General features: G+C 40.9%; 1 protein-coding gene across 11 annotated transcripts; it reads left to right on the forward strand.

Annotated features, from left to right (window-relative positions):
- The first annotated feature begins 2,407 nt into the window (after positions 1–2,407).
- On the forward strand, positions 2,408–19,287 carry LOC131248183 (uncharacterized). 11 transcript variants are annotated; one of them, XR_009172162.1, is made up of 13 exons: positions 2,410–2,868; positions 3,227–3,304; positions 6,566–7,073; positions 7,227–7,822; positions 9,016–9,101; positions 9,227–9,768; positions 9,880–10,380; positions 10,512–11,349; positions 11,485–11,715; positions 11,825–11,949; positions 12,155–12,816; positions 17,192–18,503; positions 18,597–19,287. XR_009172162.1 is itself a non-coding variant. In XM_058248288.1 (13 exons), the coding sequence occupies exons 2-13, from the start codon at positions 2,797–2,799 to the stop codon at positions 18,239–18,241; spliced, it is 5,289 nt and encodes a 1,762-aa protein (XP_058104271.1). In that variant the 5' UTR covers positions 2,410–2,591; positions 2,679–2,796; the 3' UTR covers positions 18,242–18,952. The 11 variants fall into 11 exon arrangements, 10 of the variants coding, with proteins under 10 accessions (XP_058104280.1, XP_058104271.1, XP_058104273.1 ...); XM_058248288.1 differs by having other exon boundaries at positions 2,410–2,591; positions 2,679–2,868; positions 17,192–18,952; XM_058248292.1 differs by adding an exon at positions 5,463–5,614 and having other exon boundaries at positions 2,411–2,872; positions 6,569–7,073; positions 17,192–18,952.
- Positions 19,288–20,863: the final 1,576 nt, after the last annotated feature.

Here is a 20,863-nt window from a genome sequence, read left to right on the forward strand (position 1 = left end):
CCCAAGGTTCTTGTACCTCAACCCTAACCCAACCCAACCTAACCTCGGGCTGGGAATTCTCGACCCAAGCTCAACTTAAGCGGGCTCGGTCGGGTGGATACATGATAATATTTTCATTATTACATTAGTCTATTATATTTCAATACATGTCTTATTTTTTGTATCTATAATTTTTTTAATTATATATGTAGTTATTTATTGTATATGACTTCATTTTTTTCTAAACAAACAAGTTAAAATATAAGACAACTATTTCTTTAAAAGTCATGTTGTGTAGATGCAATCTATTTGGGAGAGAAAAATCTGACAGATCTTATTTGCGTAAGTCATCAAAAATGATGTGGACCAATGAGACCCAACAACACTAGAATTTCTTATGCCTTCTTCAACACAAATGATCCACACTATTATAATTTATTAGTAACTTATATATTGATTGGGGTTGGGTTGGGTTGGGCAACCCAAGACCTCAACCCGAGGCCGACCCAAGTTTTATCGGGTTGGTGTTTGTATAGCCCAAGCCTAAGATCGAAATCGATACATCCTGCCCGAGCTCCACCCAATGTCGGGTTGGTCACGGGTCGGTCAGGTTGAACCTGCCCAACTTTCAGCCCTATTAAGTACACATCCATGTAAGTCATAAGCTTATTTCGACTTTCAACAATAACTACTTAATTACTCTCATTTCTTATGGTGTGGTTTATTTGAGCTTTGGATATATCTCATGGATGGACAACGTGAATCAAATAGATGCATAATAGTCGCCCCCTATAATTTTTGCAAGTGTAGCTCTAATTATAATGCATTTATGCCTGCGTTTTCAAGACCTAATGACCTTGTAATTCTCTCTCTTTTAGTTAGGTGTGTGAAGTCATCTTTACTCATTTACACTTATATAGCATAAATTTAAAAACAAACAAGCCTTTGATGAATGCATATATTAAGGGCATGACACATGCAAAGGAAGAGTGATAGAAAAAGAGAGAAGGCAAGGTGGGATGGAAGGGGTGTCGTACGCTGGCCTGCGCTTTAGTTGTAGATCTACCCAGCTTTTTAAATGACATTCTATCGTAAGCCAACACAAGCATGTCCTGATGACTTTAGAGAGTTGTTATTGTACATTCTCTGTTATCTTATGCCCCTCGGGCTACCTGAATATTCTTACACTTCCGTGCGGGCCACACCAAACCAGGAGAAAAAGTAGATAGGCTACATATGCAAAGAAGAGAGCAACAATTTTTTAGAATCCAAGCCACTGTATTGGCTGGAAAAATATCTAGACCGTCCTTTTGTGAAGGGCTACCTTTTTTAAATGAGGATTTTGCCCTCAATGTGAAGAATACATCCCTCTCCTATGCTTCCACAACGGACGCTCAAGAATCGTCCAAAAACCAATATTATTTCCCAAAGGGTTAAAAATTTTAAATGACGACTTTGTACACTGTGAAGACTAAATTCCTCTGATGTCCTCTCATAATCAAAGCTACTGAGACAATCAAAAACTAATATCAAGGGTAATTTTGTCCAAAAATGAGTTTTTGTTTTATTATTTTGTTTTGGACTTTGAGTCAGTCAAGAAAATCTAGCCAGATCATTGATAATATACGGGTGGATCAGATCGGTTTGTAGCACTCGGGCCCATCTAAGAAAAGCGGGTCTGGTCAGCAGAACTTCGGGCGGACCCGATCCATCAACTTCCCTTGCGTATCCTCCGGTAAAGAGAGAAAGAGACAGTTACCAAATGCCGTTGATGTGCTCTAACATCCCAACACGGCACACTTGTGTGAGATCCAATCAGTTCGTCAGGTGTCCCACCATCCAAAATCCTGGACTAAGAATCGCATACAATCAGATCATCCAGTGGACCCCACATCGACTTTTGGTAAGTTATTAACCGTCCATTTTTTTTTTGGACACATGCAGCTCCTATAGCGAGCAGATCAACCTCATTTCCGAGACAGGCCAACTAGACAGTGTTTCCCGCCTGATGAACGGTTCAGTATCTCGAGCACGTGTGCGACACTAATACACGTGAGCCAAGAGGGCATGAGGAGTGCAGTCGCACGAGTGCACTGGAGCGCCCTCGTGAAAAATATTCCACCATCACGAATTCAATACCGAGGTTAGCGGTTATCCTCGGTTGCCTACGCAAGAAAACTCACGTGAATCCACGTGTCACTGCTCGTCTTTTTTTTTTCCTTCAAGGCATTGCCCGTCTTTTTCACCGAAAGGAAGCCACACGATCGCCTCGCAGGCGCATGTGCAATGCCGCACGCGCGAATGCAAACGTGTGGATGGAACGCTGATTTTCCTAGCTAACCACAGAAAAAGAGTTTTAAACACGGAATCCGCGCTCCCGTAAACAAAAATCCCAAAAAAGCGAAGGAAATTACTCATTTTCCTCAAAATAGAGAGAGAGACAGAGAGAGACAGAGAGAGAGAGAGAGTCTTTCAGCAGCAACTGCAACGCGCTTCGCTACTCCGTCGTCCCTTCTTCCCCATGGATTCTCGTATTCCCAATTTACCATGAGATCCACTGCAATTTCCACCATTTGAAGCGCACGTTAAGCCTCTGCGCATCGCCAATCCACGTTAGCTTTTACCCTCTTCCTCTGCGCATGCCTCCTACCGTATTTATCCTCTTCTCTTATCTCACATGCACTGAATTTCAAGTACAGAGATTTCACTGAGAAATCCTACGCCTGTGAAAACGTAGCTTTTCTTCCGCTTCGAATCCGGTCATTCACTCGACAACGACGACGACGACGACGACGACTACAATCTGCCGTCCGTTCGATGATGCCAAAGCACCGGGACCGGGCCTTGAAAGAGCTCTACGATCTTACCGGCAAGATTCGGGGACCTGAGGCATGTAATTATGCTGCCTTTCTTCTCTAATTAGGGTTTCCGATTCCGCCCGGTGTTCTTACTAGAGTTTCTGTTGACTGGTTGTGTTTTCGATTCTTTGATGTGGTCTCCGATCGGATTTTCTCAGTTTCCTTATCTTCGATCTGGCTACGGATTCGGATTCGCTGAAATTTCTTGTACTTGAATCAGACCCTTCTCATTCGATATCTTAGTAGTATTTTTAATTGAATCGAGTTTTTGTTGGGTCTGTTTGCTAGTGAAGTGGAGGAAGTCCCATTTTATGTTTTCAGAATCTGCATTTTGTTTTTGCAGGTATTGATTGTCTTTTAATGTTTGTGGTTTTTTAACCTGATTTTAGATCACTCCAGTCTTGAGAGGGAGATGCCGTATACAAGGGCCTGTGGAGGAGACCGACCATGGCGTTCGGACAGTTAAGGTAAGGCGGATTTTCAGGTTCCTAATATATGTGTTCTTTATATTGCCATTGATTCAATCTGTGATCCTAAATCAAGAGCTGCTTATGTATCTGTCAGGATTTTCAGGTTCCTAATATATGTGTTCTTTATATTGCCATTGATTCAATCTGTGATCCTAAATCAAGAGCTGCTTATGTATCTGTCATCAGTGATCCACTATCAAGATTTCACCATCTTATTGCCCTAGTTTGTAAATCATTCGTTTGTCATAACAAAGCAGTCTTGAACATGTCGCATATTTGTATTCAATACAGTATAGGTCTCCTTCCCTAGTTATATGAGCGTTTGCAGCGTAAGACATGCCCAACCATGTTTATGCAGTTTTGTTTGGCAAATCGCCCCAACAAAGATAGTGTTCCACTAACACCGAGCACTTGGTTTTCCCCTTTTCTTTCTTATTGAAGCGTACCTGTTAATTATTAGAAAGAAGAACACTGTTCAATCTAATCAAAATGACAGCAAAGGTCTAACAAGTTGTAAAACAGAAGTAAATGATACTGATGTAAATATTAATAATAAGCTTGGTGGTAGAAAACCTCCTAAAAAGGAGGATGGTGATTCCTAATATATGCATAATTTGTATGAAAAACACAGAGTTGGTTAACCATCTTTTCATTGTGCCTTTGCGGGGGATTTGTGGGATGTGTTCTTGGGTCTGTTTAATGTTTCCTGGGTAATGCCAGTGTCAATAGAGGTTTTATTTTATTTTATTAGTTTTTTAAGTCCTGCACGGGGGTGTAGGCAAAAGAGGGAAGATTCTTTTGAGGATGGTTATGGTGGCAGTATTTTGGGCCCTTTGGAAGGAGAGGAACAATAGATGTTTACAATATAAGAGTGGGCAGGTTGCTGAGGTTTTCAGATGGGCTAAGTCGGATGTAATTGGAAGGGCCTCCAATATAAAGGCCCTTGCCAAGTGTTCTCCTGTGTCCGGCTCTTGGTTGGGGTTGTAATTGCCTTGCCTTGCTTTTTCTTCATTTTTATAAAATCACCACCTTTCAAAAAAGAAAAAAAGAAGTAGCTTGGTTGTATTGCTAAATTGAAGAGTTTGTCATAACTTGAGTTTGTATAGGCATTGAGAGTGAAATCCCATAGATGATAGATGGAAAATTCTGTGGCATGCTTCATACAGGCTGGGGATCACATGTAGTCAATGAGGTGGAGTGCTTGTCACTGTGTCTACACTTGTGATTTTTCTTCCTTTCTTTTTATTTTTCCTTTTATTTTTGAATGAATAAATGAGATTACTTGTAGGCATGGCCATATGGCAGGCTTAGTCCGCGTGTACTATTAAAAAAAAAAAAAGAAGCTCGGTCAATGTGTCCCCTTCCCCCTGTCTGTTAGGAGAGTTATCAATGACTTCTGGAGGCTGTCTCTTAGTAGTGGCCAGTGGACAGCCCCTCCCCATGGTCGGTGGAAGCTAAATGTTGACATGACTTCCTTAGGCAATCCAGGGTGTTCCGTATTGGAGGCGTGTTAAGAGACGAACCTCGATCAAATTTTGTTTAGGTCAGGCTGGCTGGCCAGCTCCAGTTCTTCTAATCAGGCAGAACTGCTTGTCATCAACTTTGGATTGGAAATTTTTGCTTGTTGGGTGGATGAGTCCTTAGTAGTGGAGGTGGATACTCAAAATGTGATCACCTGGGTGTCTGGAATTAGTCCTGCATATTGAATCTAGCTTCTATTTGCAACAGCATTAGGTTGTTTTCCCACACATTCTATATGAGCTTTCACCATGTTCCTAGGGTGGATAAGTGTAAGCTGTCAGCTGATTCTCTTGCAAAGGGTGGAGCCTGTCAATCTTCTCTTTGTACAGGGGATTCTTATCCATTGCCTGATGGATCGTTCTTCTCTTTAGCCCACTGGGATTTTTCTCAATAATTTTTTTTTTTTTATAATTGATTAAAACAAAAGTTAGCCGACATGTCAACATTCTGGTCATCCAAAATGTCCTTATGGTTCAAGGATGCTTGGGAGCAGAAATTTCATGTTAATACCAATATACCCTCAACTGTCAATACACATGCGCAGCACCCGCACACATATCAACGCACTGCATATCCATGGTATTTTTTCTTTTTTTGCTGCTCGAACTGATTTATTTTGCATGTGATTAAAAAGATGCCTCGTATGGATGTCTTTGGAGACATGGGAGGATATGTTAAGTATCTATCAGCATTTGGTTATCCGTTGGTAGTAAAGTCATATCCCATTTGCACTTATATCTTAAAGGAAGACTCTGATCAACTTAGTTTCACAATCCTTCTAGCCAGGTGATGCTCCCGCTTCCACTTCCTGAGTGCTTATGCTTGCTAACATTTTGCTTCCCCACTCCCGCACCCGAATTTGTTGCCGCTTCACCTTTCATGCAACTATGCTCTGATGTAGTTTCACTTCTACTCCTGTTTAGTGTATCGTAATTTTCAAGTATTAAAATTTCAATTGATAGATCTCAAGGCTACTTTGGAAAAATATGGTTATCATCATCATCATCGTCGTCGTCGTCATCTAAGCCTTATCCCAACTAACTGGGTTGGCTACATGAATCCTTTTCCGTCATTCCACTCTATTAAGGTCCATAACTTCAGTTAGACCATAGGCCATCAAGTCTTTTCTTACTACCTCCACTCACGTCCTGTCAGGCCTTTCCCTTGCTCTTTTAGAGTCTTCAACTTGTACCAACTAACTCCTAATGGGCGCAGTTGTTGGTCTCTGTTGCACATGACCAAACCATCTAAATCTCATTTCGCTCGTCTTACGATTGGAGTTACTCCTAATTTCCCATAAATGGATTCATTTATAATTTTATCCTTCCTTGTCTTGCCATTCATCCATCTCAACATCCTCATTTCAGCTACACGCTCATCCTATGAACATGTTCCGTGACCGTGACTGCCCAACATTCTGTCCCATTATGCATGGTAAAATTTCCTTCCAGTTTGAGTGTTACATGACAATCACATAAAACTCTAGAGGCACATCTCCATTTTCCCCGCCGAGCTGGAATTGGACAACATCTTTATCAATCTCTCTACTCATGAATTATTGACCCAAGATATCAAAAGTGGTCATTTTGGGGTTATAGTTACTAAATTACTGATTTGTATTGTTAGACATTTGTATAGCAGCAGTTGAGAAGCACATGATATTATATTCTCTCTTTTATCTCATTATCTTCTCCAAATTTGATCTTTATTGCTTCTTCTTCATTTTTTTTTTGTCAGCAGGAAGGATCGCCATCTGAAAAAAGAATTGTTAAGGGTGCCATTAATGAGAATTTTCATATGAGATTGGAATCTGGAACGTGTAACGTTTGTGCCACTCCTTGCTCATCTTGTATGCATTTGAACCAAACTATATCAGTAATGGAATCAAAGATTGAGGGTGAGTTTTCAGATGATGCTGATATGGTACCACTTTCCAAGAACAGAGCATGTGATGGCAGGCAACGTACAGCTAGCGAAGCCAGTAACTTAGTCAGTGCCAGTTCAAGTCATGATTCATTGTGTGAAAATGCTCAAAGCAAAGCGACTACGAGGACCTGTGATGCGCCTGATGGGTTTGAAGATGTTGAGATGCTCCCAAAGTTGTCATCAAGTAAAACCACTGTGCAAGATGTGCTCCTTAATGGAGGACGTGATATTGCTTCTCAAAGAACCTCAGGACGGCATGAGGAGCAGCACGGATTAGAATGTCATGGTGATAACATATCATGTGTTACTGGAGCTAAAGGTACAGAAACATCAGTTGGTAATATTGGAATTAGCTAGATCAGAAGGATGTGTCATTTAGTTCTTCAACTATTATCTTTCTAGTGACAGTCTTTGAAAAGGATTCACTTTTAAACTACTCCCGGTTGTCTGACTGATTTTCTTTGTGAAACAGAAGAAAGCCAGCATGGTACAACAACTAAAGAGTCTCTTCAGAAAAAATGTTCTGGTATTACTTCAGAAACTGCAGATATTTCCAACAAGTCTGACCCATTGGGATTTCCACCCTCAAATAATGTCAATGCACACAATAATTCACCAAAATTGCAGCTTCCACATTCTCTTTCTCAAAGAGGCAATTCATTATTTTCTCGTGGAGATTCTAAAGATTTGGAAGACAATTCAAGTTCCCAGCTTATGGCAGAGACTCCTGAATGCTCCATAGAACACACTGATTCTTCATTGGCAGAACCTCCGACAAGTAAGGCTGTTGATGGCCAGAAATCTGGTGGACTTCCACCTGTTACTATCGTTCCAAAAATTGAAGGTAGTAAAGCAAGTCTCATCAAACGTAGTTTTTCTTCATCCACTGAAACTGGAGGCCACAAGGATGGTAACCCACCAATGAAGTCTATAAAATGTTCAGATAATAAGCAGCAATCTGGAAAGTCAAGTGCCTCTTTGGAAGTTTCTGATATGCAGGAACAACCTCCACAATCTCAGCCCATCGCAGAGTGTGAAAATTCTGGATCAGACATTCTAGAGGATGATGTGAGTATTAATTGTCTTTATGTATATTATTTCTGAAGTCTCATAAATCTAATTGATTTCAAGCATGGGGCTCAAGCTGGTAGATCAATGCACTTTCTGTGCTCTGTCTACCTCTTTGCTCTAGTAGAGGTTCTCTCTTTTTAGTTCATTCATACTGAACATAGAAAAGTGGTTGACGATCCAAGTCAACACTAAATGAAACTGTCACAATGAGAAAGTTGATGTTTAATCAAGCACGTGAAGCAGTGGGAGCCAAATGTAGCTGGTTCATTTTTGTGAAAGATAAATAGAGCTGGTTCATTGTTTTTCCAAAAGAGTTCATGAGTGCCTGAAGCTTATACACCTTCATATTTGTTTGAATCAATTGGTACATTTGGAGATCCCATAAGCACACAATAATATAATGTGGTGAAAATTTGTCTGACCTTACATCATTTATTATATCCAAACATATCACCATCTACCAGTACCATTGGCATAGCTTTCTGTTGAGCCGCTGAGAAATTCTTTGATAAGCTTGTGTTGGTAAGTGGCTTAACACGTACGTTCTACAAATTAGATCATGGGGACATCGTGAAATAACATGTGAATGTCCAACATACCTTCTGGAATATCCAGCACACCCAGTGGGAGTATTTTGAGGTCCTTCTTGCCCCATGTTATCTATTATGCGTGCTTTTCTGCCCGAAATGTTTCTTGCATCTCCTATGAAACCTATGTAAAAAAGAAAAAAAAGAAAAAAAAATGCTGTTTATCTGTGTTTTTGTTTTAAAATGAAATTTATGGATGTTCAAGTTTGTCTGTTGCAACTTTCTAAGAAAAGCGATATTTTACACCCTTCTCTGATGTCACTCAAAGAATCTTCCTTGAAAGATTTGAAGGTCAAGCTGTTGCTGCTGTAGTCATAACAGAAGCCATTGGATCACAAGAAGCTAAGCATTCATAATTAAGCATGATGTCTCCCTGCAAATTTGGAAAAAAAATATATAGTTGCATGTATCCTCAAAAGTAGAATTTCTGTCTAACCAATTGAATAAATAATTATATGATGAAAGTGATTTGATACAATTCTGTTGTCCCTACGACACTTCAGATACATGCATATAATGGCTGCTTCATTTGTTTTTGGAACATTCATTTCATGACAACTCTGTATCTGATAATCTTTTTTTGCCTGTTGCATCTTTAAACAGGTAAAGGTCTGTGATATATGTGGAGATACAGGCCGGGAGGAGATGCTTGCTATTTGTAGCAGATGCAGTGATGGCGCAGAGCACACGTAGGCCATGCTAAATCTTTAATTTTGAAAACTGGATAATAACCCTTAGCACCTAGTTTAGGTCCATTTATTGATTTTTTTTCCCTGTAAGGTAACACAACAATGTTCTGTTTACTTTCAATCAGCTATTGCATGAGAATAATGCTCGATGAACTTCCAGAAGGTGATTGGCTATGTGAAGAATGCCTCCTGAAGGAGGATGCTGAAACCCAAAATGTGGATAAAGTGGAGGGGACATCAGCAACTATAAAAGCACCATCCTCAAATGAAAAAAATCAAAACCATGGAGGCACCTTCAATCCTAAGCTTCTCTCTAAGTTGGATATCAAATCTCAGGAAACAGAGGGAAACCAAGCTGTAAAAGTAGCCACAAGTCCACAGCTGTCTGCTAAAAGACTAGCAGATAATCTGGAAGTTCCTTCAGTGTCAAAAAGACAGGCCATTGAAATGAGCACTGGATCACCAGGGACTACCAGCCCTGGCAGAAGACCTGCACTGTCTCGAGAGAATTCATTCAAGAACTTCGATGTGGGGAAAGTCAAGCCGGGCCATTTGTTACCTTCATCTGCAAGTCGCTCGGGCAACAGTTCTCAAGAGGTTCCCCGCTCCCTTACTTCTCCAGGTCCTAACTCATCCAGGATGCAAGCACTCCTTCAGTCACCTCGAGGTAAGATCACATACCTCAGTTTTGCCTCAGCATCTTATTTTGTTCAAAAGATGGCAGCAATGCAGATTGTCGAGATCCTTTCTAATGCTCCAACTCTGCCGTCATTCATAGGTGTACTTTCTAAGTCAGCTACTTTCAACAACTCAAGCTTGAAACCAAAAGTAAAACAGATATTTGAAGATGTTGCTCAAAAGAAAAAAATGGAAAGACAATCTTCTATAAGTAGCACAAGAAAGGAGAAATTGAATAGAAGTATTGACAGATCTATGTCATTCAAAACCACAAGCTCAGGCCACTCAAATGCCAATGAATCAAGAACTAAATTGCAATCTCCAAATTTATCTCGTGCTGAGGATCCAAGAGGCTTGAAGCAATCAAAAGAACATAATCTAATAGAGAGGAAGAATTCTTTTAAATTGGATTGCTCATTGGTTAGTTCATCACCAATGGCCAGTCCAAAGAGCATGTTCCATGATGAAAGTATGTCATTGCTTGGCTCCATGAACAATTCGCGTGATCCAAAGGCTGCACGCCACGACAGGAAATTAAACACTCCATCTGACCCTGCTACTTTCCCTGCTAAAAGAGGATCAGAAAATCCAACTACTCCAGGTATAAAGCAGTTCCTTTTTGGGCTGTTATTGCTAATACCTGCTTTCGTTATTTATCATTCAACCCTTACTGTTTTTATTCTCATGGTGTTGCTTATTTCTGCTATTGGGTCTTCGATGAATGTGGTGTAGTGAAGAAGCAGCCATCATGCTTATCCAGTGGTTTTGCTGTTCCATCTTCAAATGGGAAGTACAGTTCTGAGGGACAAAAGCCATGCCAAGTTGGCCCTAAGGAAGACACAACAGTTTTTTCTCGTGCAGCTGATGGATTGTGTGGTGGTCGCGATGTAACTTTGCAAGATGGCTTGCTTCGATCACAGGAATCCACAAACCAAGATAGAAAAAGCAAGGAGCCTTCCTCTTTCAGCTTGTCTGGGCAGAATGTTTCATCTGGAACTGCAAGTAAACATGTTCGATGCCAAAGATGTAATGAAGTGGGTCATACTCTACAATTTTGTCCAGCTGTGAGCCTTCGTGTTTCTGCTCTCAAGGCTTCTGCTGTGAGAAGTTCAAGGGAGGTGACCCACAAAAGCAACAAGTGGAAAGATGCTGTAGAAGCAGCCATGACAAAGACTAGGCTACATAAAAGTAATAGATTGCCTGATCAATCAGAGGAATTATCTTTGTCAAGTACTGATTTGAGCTTTGAAGTAGCTTCTAAAGATCAATTATCAAGTTCTTCAAGCTGTTTGAGGAATTTTTCCCCAGAAGGCACATTTGATGAGCAAGAGGCTTTGAGGAGCTCCACTGCTGATTCTCGTGGAACTGCAGCTGCATCTACTATCAATTCTAATCAACAAACTGCATATTTGAAAGAAATAGCATGTGCTTCCAGAGAAGAGAACTTGAATGGTCCTCTTTTGGATGCAACTAAACCAAAGCCTTACATGATAAATTTGCCAAATCAAGCTCCTACACTTGCCAACCCTTTCAGAATTTCAGCCATTCCGGAGTATGATTACATATGGCAGTATGATCCTCCTTTCTCTTTGTTTGAAGTTTTGAGTTGTAATTTATTAGCGGGCATGTCAATTCAGTCACACTATGCTGTTTTTCTTGCTTTTCACTTTTGGAATGCATGATATGCTGAGTTCCACTGCCGCAGGGGCGGCATTGAGGTGCAGAGAAGTGGAAGAATTCCTGACTTCTGTGATGGGATTCAAGCACACCTGTCAACTTGTGCATCACTGAAAGTTTTTGAAGTAGTGAAGAAGTTCCCTTGTAAACTCCAGTTGGAGGAAGTTCACCGATTGAGCTCATGGCCAATTCAATTCCAGCACGACTGTGCCACTGAAGATAACATTGCTCTCTACCTCTTCGCTAAAGATATGGATAGGTTTGTTCATGTGCTTTTTACCTTTTTCTTTTCCCTTTTTAAGCTGAAGTAGCAGCTTTTGTATGCTGATGCACTTCTTCAATTTTGCTTTATGTTTTCCATGGAACAGTTACGAAAGGAATTACAAGAAGTTGTTAGAAAATATGCTAAAGAATGATTTGGCTCTTAAAGGGAACTTTGAGGGAATTGAGCTTCTCATATTTCCATCAAACCAGCTCCCTGAGAAATCCCAGCGTAAGAATGATATTTTGCACATTCATGCATTACCTTGTACTTTATATATATATTATACTGCACTACATGTTTGTCCTTTCCATTTACTGAACATGTCTACAGACATATGAACATGAATGCACTTCCTTGCACTTTGAATCTGATTTCTAACTGTGCATATATTTGAGAGAAATCCATGTTAAAAGATGTATTTTGCTTTTTGCAGGTTGGAATAGATTATTTTTCCTTTGGGCCGTATTCAAAGTAAGGAGTACAGATTGCTCAAAATTGAATCCTGGTTCTCAAAAGAAGATCTGTGGAGCTAGTTCGGATCTGGACCCTTTGGCCCAAGATTTGGCCCGCCCTGCCATGACTGAGGCTGCTATGTCCCAGAACATATGTTCTTATGGGCATATGGATCAGGAATTGTCCAACCTCAGATCACCCAAAGCACCAGAAGTAATCAAATCTACTTCTGTGGATTTGCCGTTTTTATCGTCTTCTGGTGAAGGGGATGGTAATACTTACATAACAGGATCAACTCTTCATCCAAGGTCCACTTTTCATGAACTCAAAGAGTCAGCAGTTGATGACACACATTCATCTGACAAGAACACTTCGTGTTTATCGTCTTCTGGGAGAGGGGATGGCAATACTTACGTAACAGGTTCAACTCCTGATCAGAGACCCACTTTTCATGAACTCAAAGAGTCAGCAGTTGATGACACACATTCATCTGAGAAGAACGCCTCATGTTTAATTCATGGATTTCATCCATCGGCGAGTGTTAATCAGATGACAAGTTTATGTGAGACCTGTTCTTCATCGAAGATTCCGATGAAAAGTCCGCAGTTGTGCTCAGAAGTGAAAAGCAAATGTACCTCTTTGGTAAGCTGTTCATTTTCTTGCCAGCATGCTCAAGATCTAATTGGCATTTTGCTATCAATTTCTTGGATTACTTTAGAATCCTTATCAATGGGTACGCCACATATGAGTCTGAGCCAATAGTTAACAATTTTACATTTGAATGCATGTACTATAGCGAACTTGTGTTATTGTTGTGGAACATTTTAAATGGAGGGGCAACAGCTCCTCGAAATTGGAAAAAATAAAAAATAAAAAAGATGCAAAACGATCAAAGGAAATGGCAATTGTGTTTCTTCCATTTCAAGTTTGATAAGTCACATCATCAATTATGGAGATTCCAAGGATGTCCAGTTCAATTCAGGGCATAATCACATGTCATGGATTCATTAATTTCTCGTCATTTTCTTTTCTTTTCTTTTTTTTTTTTTTAAAAAAATTACTGCCATTCCCACATTGCGGATGTTTTAGATTCTGAGTTTTTTTTTTTTTTCTTCTACGAGTCTATTTTTCTACATCTTCATGTGAATGTATCTGTTGCTTGTGTCTTTTCCTGTCTAGGCTATGGAAACAGATAGGTAAGAAAGATGAGAAACTTCTAAATATGGCGTTGCATAGTTTGCGGGTACAGGTGATGGGGGATTAGGTATTGAGTGGGAATGGGGATTGCGATTTTGGGAAGATTTGTGGGTAGGTGAAGAGGTCCTGTCATTAGGTACCCTATGTACATGGACTAGTGTCAAGGGGATATTAGGCAGCAGTTGGAATAGCATTTCCAGCAACAGTGGACAAGACTATCAGTCTTGACCGTCTACTGCAACAGGCAGCGAATGGTTTCCAAATGTATCAGCAAAATATTATGTCCAGTGAGTCATATGGTCATTTTTTTTGGGGTGTATATGTGTTAGTTTTATTGTTAAAAATAATTTCTCCTACAAATCCTGCACACCTGCTTAAGTAGATCTTCAGTTGTTTATAACAAGAATATCTAGCGCACTAAATTAGTAGGTTCTTAAGACGTCTTGCTTACATGGTTAGTATCTTTTTTCAACCCCCTTTTCTTTCTTTCATATTTCACTAAAATCACATGTCTAGGTATCTCATCTAACCCCCAAGAGCCAATGTGGTACCTCAAGTAGAGGGTCCGAAAAGACCATCTACAATAACCAGCTGGGCACACAGGAGATGAGCTCCATTTGGTATAACGATGGCTTACTCTAATGTGAGATTATACTAAGGGTGGTGGAGGAAGACATCTGATTACTCAAGTGGATCCCACAGCCAGCAGAATTGGCAGGTCTGGCCATCAAATCTGACCGTAGGCCTAAGCAATAGTTTCAGTTACCATATGAGCCTTGTATTTGCAATTGGATGGTCTAAATAGTGTTATATCACTTGGTGGGCCCCACATTTGATCCAACATGTGTGAAACTAAATCTAGGTCAAGCCATAGTCTTCTAAAGTCTATACAGTTGAAGAGTAATGCTACGGCGATTCACCCTATTATACCGGCATGCGTCATCTGCTCTGAATGCTGAGGCAGTGGGTGTGACATAAATACCTATGGGGTCCATCATGATGTTATCTTGAAATCCACCATGTTGATCATTTGTGAGAGATCATTATAAGACTTCTCCCATAAATTAGGCCCATCCAAAACTCGAGTGGGCCACACCGCAGGAAACAGTAGGATAGGATGCACGCCATTGAAATCTTTTTGCAACCCACCAAAGACTTGGATGACTAGATATTTGGTTTTTCCCTACATCCTCTATGTTGTAACCTTATGAACGGGTATCTCACACACACACACACACACACACACACAGAGAGAGAGAGAGAGAGAGAGAGAGAGAGAGAGAGAGAGAGAGAGAGGAATGTTCAGCTACGCCCCAGTTCACAAGAGTTCTCGTGAGAACTTTTTGGGAACTCATTTATGGTGATATGAGCTCAAAATCTGAACCGTCCACCTAATGCAGCACCCCATGAAACCCGTAGGGACCAACTTTTACCTTGATCCAAAACTCTGGTGGGCCATGATGAAAGAGAGGCAAATCAAGTGAGGAAACTATTTCCTTTTGCCATGGCCCACCAGATTTTTGGATCAGGATAAAAGTTGGGCCCTTAGGGTTTCATGGGGTGCGGCATCAGTTGAACGGTTCAGATTTTGGCTCATATCACTGGAAATGAGTTCTCAAAAAGTTATCATGAGAACTAGTGCGCAGCTGAGCATCTCTCTCTCTCTCCTCTCTCTCTCTCTCTCCCTCTCTCTCTCTCTCACACACACACACACACACACACATACACACACACATATTGAAGGGCCTCCTATTTATATTAATAATAAGCAAGTGAAAAACACCCTTAAGTAACGAAAGCAAAAATTCACCTTAAGTCCTAATCTAGTTTATCTAAAGAATAGACAAGAGGTGCTAAGTGGGCTGTACGGCCCACATCTATATCCATTAGGTGGGCTGCACAGCTATATGGCCCATATTTCTCATGTGTTAAGTCAGGTTTATCTTATTATTAGGTAGTTACCTTTTGTTACAAGTCTTTGTTAGAGTGGAACTTTGCTTAATCGATAAGCCATTGTACATACATATACATTTATGTATCACAAATAAAGGAGTACTGGTATTCGGCTGAACAAAAGCAATTCCTTTTGTTTCTGCGAGCCAACAAATGAGATTCTTCCAATTTTTCCTCGGCTTTGCTCTCTCTTTGCTGGTGTTTGAGCACACAAAAATATTGGAGAAGTGAAGTGACAAGTCACTGCAACTTGCTGCTTTCTTTCAGATTCTAATCTCTTATTCAATGTAAGCATCTAAATCAATCTCATCCTGAAGCTAACATGGAGTTTGATTTTCAGAGGTTTTCTGTCAGATGGCTTCACCGCACTACCAATGCATGAATGGATAAGAATCCACCCTATCCAAAGTGTAGATCTATGGACCTCCTTCCTTTGCTGGAGCTCAGCAATACAATCATCCTCTAGGCCTTAGGAATTTAATGAAAGTATATTCTTGGTAGACCTCTTTTCATCTTTCTTTTTTTCTTTTTTTCTTTTTTATAACTTTAGGTCATCTAAAACAAGAGATAAATCCACTACACCTCCCAACACTGAAGCAATTACAGACGCCAAGTCTCCTTCAACCATCAATGGCCTACCAAATGGTTTTAAATATCATCTGATATGACTTGATATCATCCGAGTTATATCGATTTGGTCCAAAATGATGGGAGTCACCACAAAAAAGGGGACCGAGTTGGTCGAGTTATACCAATTTCGGTGCCTAGGTAACTCGCACTCTGAAATCGTACCTAAATCCATGAGTGATCAACTCGATCAGCAAAGATTGCCACCCCAATTTAGTAGCTGACGATTTTGCCCTATTCGAATTTCTGGTCACTGCAGGCCCCAAGAAGGTTAAATTTGATGACACGTTCTTGTCCTTTAATACTTGACTCCTGATGCACTTGGGTTGGCACAAGGAACTCCCATCCACATTCAGCCTCCAATGGCCGCACGAGGGAGGCATGCCCTACTTTAATGGGGACACGTCAAGGCACATCTATGACTGTAACTCCTTTGCATTTACAGAGAAGATCACATTGGGACCCCTCCAAAACATCTGAGGCACTACCCAACTTTCCAATGATACCATCTTGTCAACTAGGCTTGCCAGAATCCATACTGTCTTCAAATATTCTTTTGTTTATTTCCTTACAACGCCGTCTTCAATATTCTTGTTTCTTTCCATCCAAATTCCCCAGAACATTTTCCACATAATCTTACCCCGAGGCTCGAAGGGCCCTGCCATTCCAATGATCCATGAGCTCCATAGTCGATCCTGGGAGGACCCAATTGGACCCAATTGATTTCAAACAAACAGAAGAAAGTGACCCCAATGAGCCATGCTACATCACACTGAATGATGAGGTGGTCCACTGATTCCAAATCTCTTCTACGCACATAGTATTCATTGGGCATAGACCAATTGCATTTTTTAAGGTTACAAGCTGTAAGAGTAGCCCCACCCTATATTAGACTGTTCTGATTATTAGGCCACCATGTTTACACGGTAGGTCCCACCCAGTGAACAAATGGAATCTCAACAAACTGGCAATGTTGGCATGTCTGGAGGTGTCTTCCCTGTGTGTATATCTGTCTATTGCATGGATACCCTATTAGTTTTCCTGTGATAATTTTGTGGCAAGTGCATTTTAGTACTCGTTTTGGGGACATTTACCCAAATTTCATCTCTGCTTCACTGCAAGCAGCAGCAGCTTGGAGCAAGTGTGTCTGTTTTTCATCAGTCTTGGGTGCATCCTACTTATCAACTGCAATTCTTGTATCCTTCAATCATTCACTCGTTTGTTTGCATTCTGCGTGTAGAAAGAAGTTTATAGAGATTCCCAAAGCGGAATGGATGTGAGGCTCGAACCTTCTGTTCAAGCAGCAGCTGTGCAAAGTGTTCTTAGTAAAGGTAAAGCAGCGCCAATGTGCTCAGACAGTTCTAATGGCAGACAAGCAGGCCTAGCTTCAGGCTCACGAGACAGACAAGATACTTCATCTGTCTCATCCAAGATACTTCCAGTCACAACTCATGTTCCAGAAGTAGCTGCTGTGGGTGGCAGAGATCAGGAGGAAGTGGACTCGGACAAGGAGAAATTGATGCATTCTGTAACTTCCTTGGAGGTGGATGTTTGGAGGGAGCAAACAAAGCAAGAAGAGAGCACCTGGGAAGTGAGGGCTGGCAGGAAACGCTCACACTCAATTTCTTCCGAGACAATCTCAGAAGCTTCTGGTGAAACGTCGATGAAGACTAGTGAAGCGATGGTGCACAAAGAGATGACCGATTGTGTTCTGGTTGATGGAGAAAAGCAAAGGAAGAAAATGAGGACAGGTTCTCATGAACAGATTTTGAGGGATGGATTTTCTCCTGAAATAATTGAGCTGGACTCTAGCATCCTAAAGGAGGAGCAGAAAGGACATTGTGCTGATGACAACACCATTGTCTCCAAGAGCTCCAGAACAACCGAAAGGTACTTATTTCCGGTGAATTCAGGTCCTGTTAGAGACTTAATATCCGGCGACTCCATACCATGTCATATAGTTTCGTCAGACGATGAGGACTTGCCTGATTCTGACCTCCCAAATCTCGAACTTGCATTGGGGGATGTAAAGAAACCATCGAAACGGGGGATCTTGCCTTTGTTTGTGCCATTGGTGGATGAGAAAAGCAACCAAAGCAAGCTTCAAGATCCTATGAAAGATGATGGGTGTGATGACGTGTCAGCTTCTCTTTCTCTCTCCCTTGCTTTCCCTTTCTCCAGAAAGGAAGATACTGCAAATTCTGCTCCGAAGAAAGACCAGCTCCTGCCTGAGAGGCACAATCATGTCAGCACGTCGCTGCTGCTCTTTGGTGGCTTTCCTGACACTTGAATCCATAGAGGGACGTGTGCCTTGTACATTGATCACCATCACTCCATGGCATTGTCAGCGTATACTGGGATCATTGAGCATCAACTGTGAGATTGATAAGAGCCCCTCCATTTGTTCATAACCACACAAAATCCACAAGTCATCTTTTTCTTCTTCTTCTTTCTTCCTCCTACTCTTCTTTTCGGGCTACAGAGTCGAGGCTGTTTGTACATATCAGAGAAGGCCGCGGTCCAATTTCATGCGGGTCTCTGGACAGGTGTCTGTAAGTTGAGGGGATCACACATTTTCCTTACATCCTTTATATCTATGTTACTGTCAGCATATAAATACTCCAAATTGTGTACTGTTCCACCAGGATTTAGGTTGGTAATGGGAACTTGCTTGTGACATCAAAAAGAGCTATCGGCGATGGAAGTGGACCACTGCGCAGCATGCCAAGAAGCCATGCGGTGAATCTACGTCCTCTGCCTAATCAGATCTATGGTATGTAAAACTAAAGCCTGCTGCCACTGCCTTACTAGCATCTCTTGGTCTACAGGAGCTAGTACCATATGTTAGGGAAGGATTCCTTGGCTTGTTAAGGGGCTATGGACTGAAAATGTTCAATTCTCCGTATCTTGGTTTGCAAAAGCAATCACTCATCTAAACTGTTTTCTCCAAGAGTGTATCAAATGCATTGAATGGCAGGAAGTAATTAGATTGCGGGTCCCATTGGACGGCCTAATTACTTTTGGCAGTGAAGCCTTGGGGCGGTGATTAAGATCATGGATCTAACTCAAAGATTAAGCATATGCCACCACTCTCCCATACTCTGCAGTGCCCTTGAAAGCTATTTGGTCCCCCTAACTATCGATGGAATGAAGCATGCATCTATAGATATGGAGATAGACGTGGATTATCAAGATCCTTTGATGTGATTATCAGGCCTGTTGAAAATGATGGTGCACTATGGAGCTTCCCAGGCAGAATGGGGAGGAATTGGATTCGATCCAACTGATTGTTAAACCATTGCTTTGGCATCAACCATGTTCTAATAGCCTGTGCACAAGCTCTTCTTTATTATTATTATTATTATTATTATTATTATTAATATTTTCAATCTATTTTATTATTATTATTATTGACAGTTGTGGGATGTGTATTCTTTCACCACCAACACATGACATTCTATTTTGCTTTTTCTGTGATCGAATGTCATGACACGTGGAGACTGGAAGTGGTTTGCAAGACATGCCATAGAGGGAATACCCAACACCCATCGGGTGTGGGGCCACCCAAAAGTAAACAATTGTAATGGGACATCAATCATATCTGTGTGGGGGGAGCTCACAATAATCTGTTCCATCTAACCTGTTCATCTGGTGTTAATAACCTAGATGAAGAAATTCCTCATAAATCAGTTTGATCTAAAAACTCTGAAGGGCCTGTTTGGTAACGCTTGGAATTTTTACTTAATGCGGAGTTCGAAAATCATTCTACGTTTAGTGTTGTTTGTTAACACCGAACGTGGAAAGCGCTCCATAATAATTGCTGATATTTATTTATTTATTTATTATTATTATTTTTTTACAGCAATGGAGGCCTGGCTTAATGCTGAATCCAGAATGCATTCTTTTTGAAAAATTCAAAATTGCCCTCAGCTTTCTCCTTTGCACAATACATCACCCAACTTTTAACGTGTGACACTTCCTTGGGCCCACTATAATTTGTGTTAGATCCACACCGCCCACCAACCTTTCTATCTCATCCTAGAGCATGATCTCAAAAAATGAGGCACATCCAAAGCTCAAGTCGACCACACTATAAAAAGTAGTGGGAATCGAAGGACTACCGTTAAAACCTTCTTAGGGTCCACTGCAAAGTTTATTTGTCATCTAACCTCTTGATAAGGTCACACAAATCTGGATGAAAGGAAAACACAAAAATTAGCTTGATTAGAGGCTCATATGGCCCTAAGAAAATTTTATGGTAGGCACCCAACTCCCAATATTTCTTGTAGTGTGGCCCACTAAAGCCTTTGATCTGGCTTATTTTTTGTCTTATTCCCTTAAAATGATATGAAAAAATGAATGGACGGTGTGGATAAAACATATACATCACAGTGCGCCCCATCCAGCCCTTCGACATCCATCTCTAGGTATATCCAAGTGGGGTGGCACGCGATCCCACCCGGTTTGGGGGGAGCGGATTAGGTGAGACCCTGGATACACCGAGGTGGGTGGGACCTCAAACTATGGGCCCACTGAGATGTATGTGGCTACATCCACACCGTCCATCCATGTTAAAAGCTCATTTTAGGGCATAATCTAAAAAATGAAGCAACTCCAAATCCCGTATGGACCATTTTTACAGGAAACAGTGGCATTTAACCATTAAAAACTTCTCATGGGGCCACAAAAGCCTTGGATCAAGATGATATTTGTGTGGCCTCTTCATCTAGGTGTTTGCATCCTTATCAACAGGTTGGATGGTAAATAAACATTTTCGTGGAATCCATGAAGTTTTTAATGGTAAGAATTAAATCATGATTGTTTCCTATGGTGTGTTCCATATAAAATTTGCGTCAGCTTCATTTTTGGAATAATGCCCTAAAATGAACTTTTTAAATGACTGGATAGTTTG

This window comes from Magnolia sinica, chromosome 6 (genome assembly GCF_029962835.1).
Source record: "Magnolia sinica isolate HGM2019 chromosome 6, MsV1, whole genome shotgun sequence".
NCBI classification, from domain to species: Eukaryota; Viridiplantae; Streptophyta; class Magnoliopsida; order Magnoliales; family Magnoliaceae; genus Magnolia; species Magnolia sinica.

Bases quoted from the DNA above. Each gene is read 5' to 3' on its own strand.
- LOC131248183 (XM_058248288.1), top strand. From the start codon at position 2,797: ATGATGCCAAAGCACCGGGACCGGGCCTTGAAAGAGCTCTACGATCTT. The intron at 2,869-3,226 runs GCATGTAATTAT...ACCTGATTTTAG, and splicing joins GCAAGATTCGGGGACCTGAG to ATCACTCCAGTCTTGAGAGG. The intron at 12,817-17,191 runs GTAAGCTGTTCA...TTCTGCGTGTAG, and splicing joins AAAGCAAATGTACCTCTTTG to AAAGAAGTTTATAGAGATTC.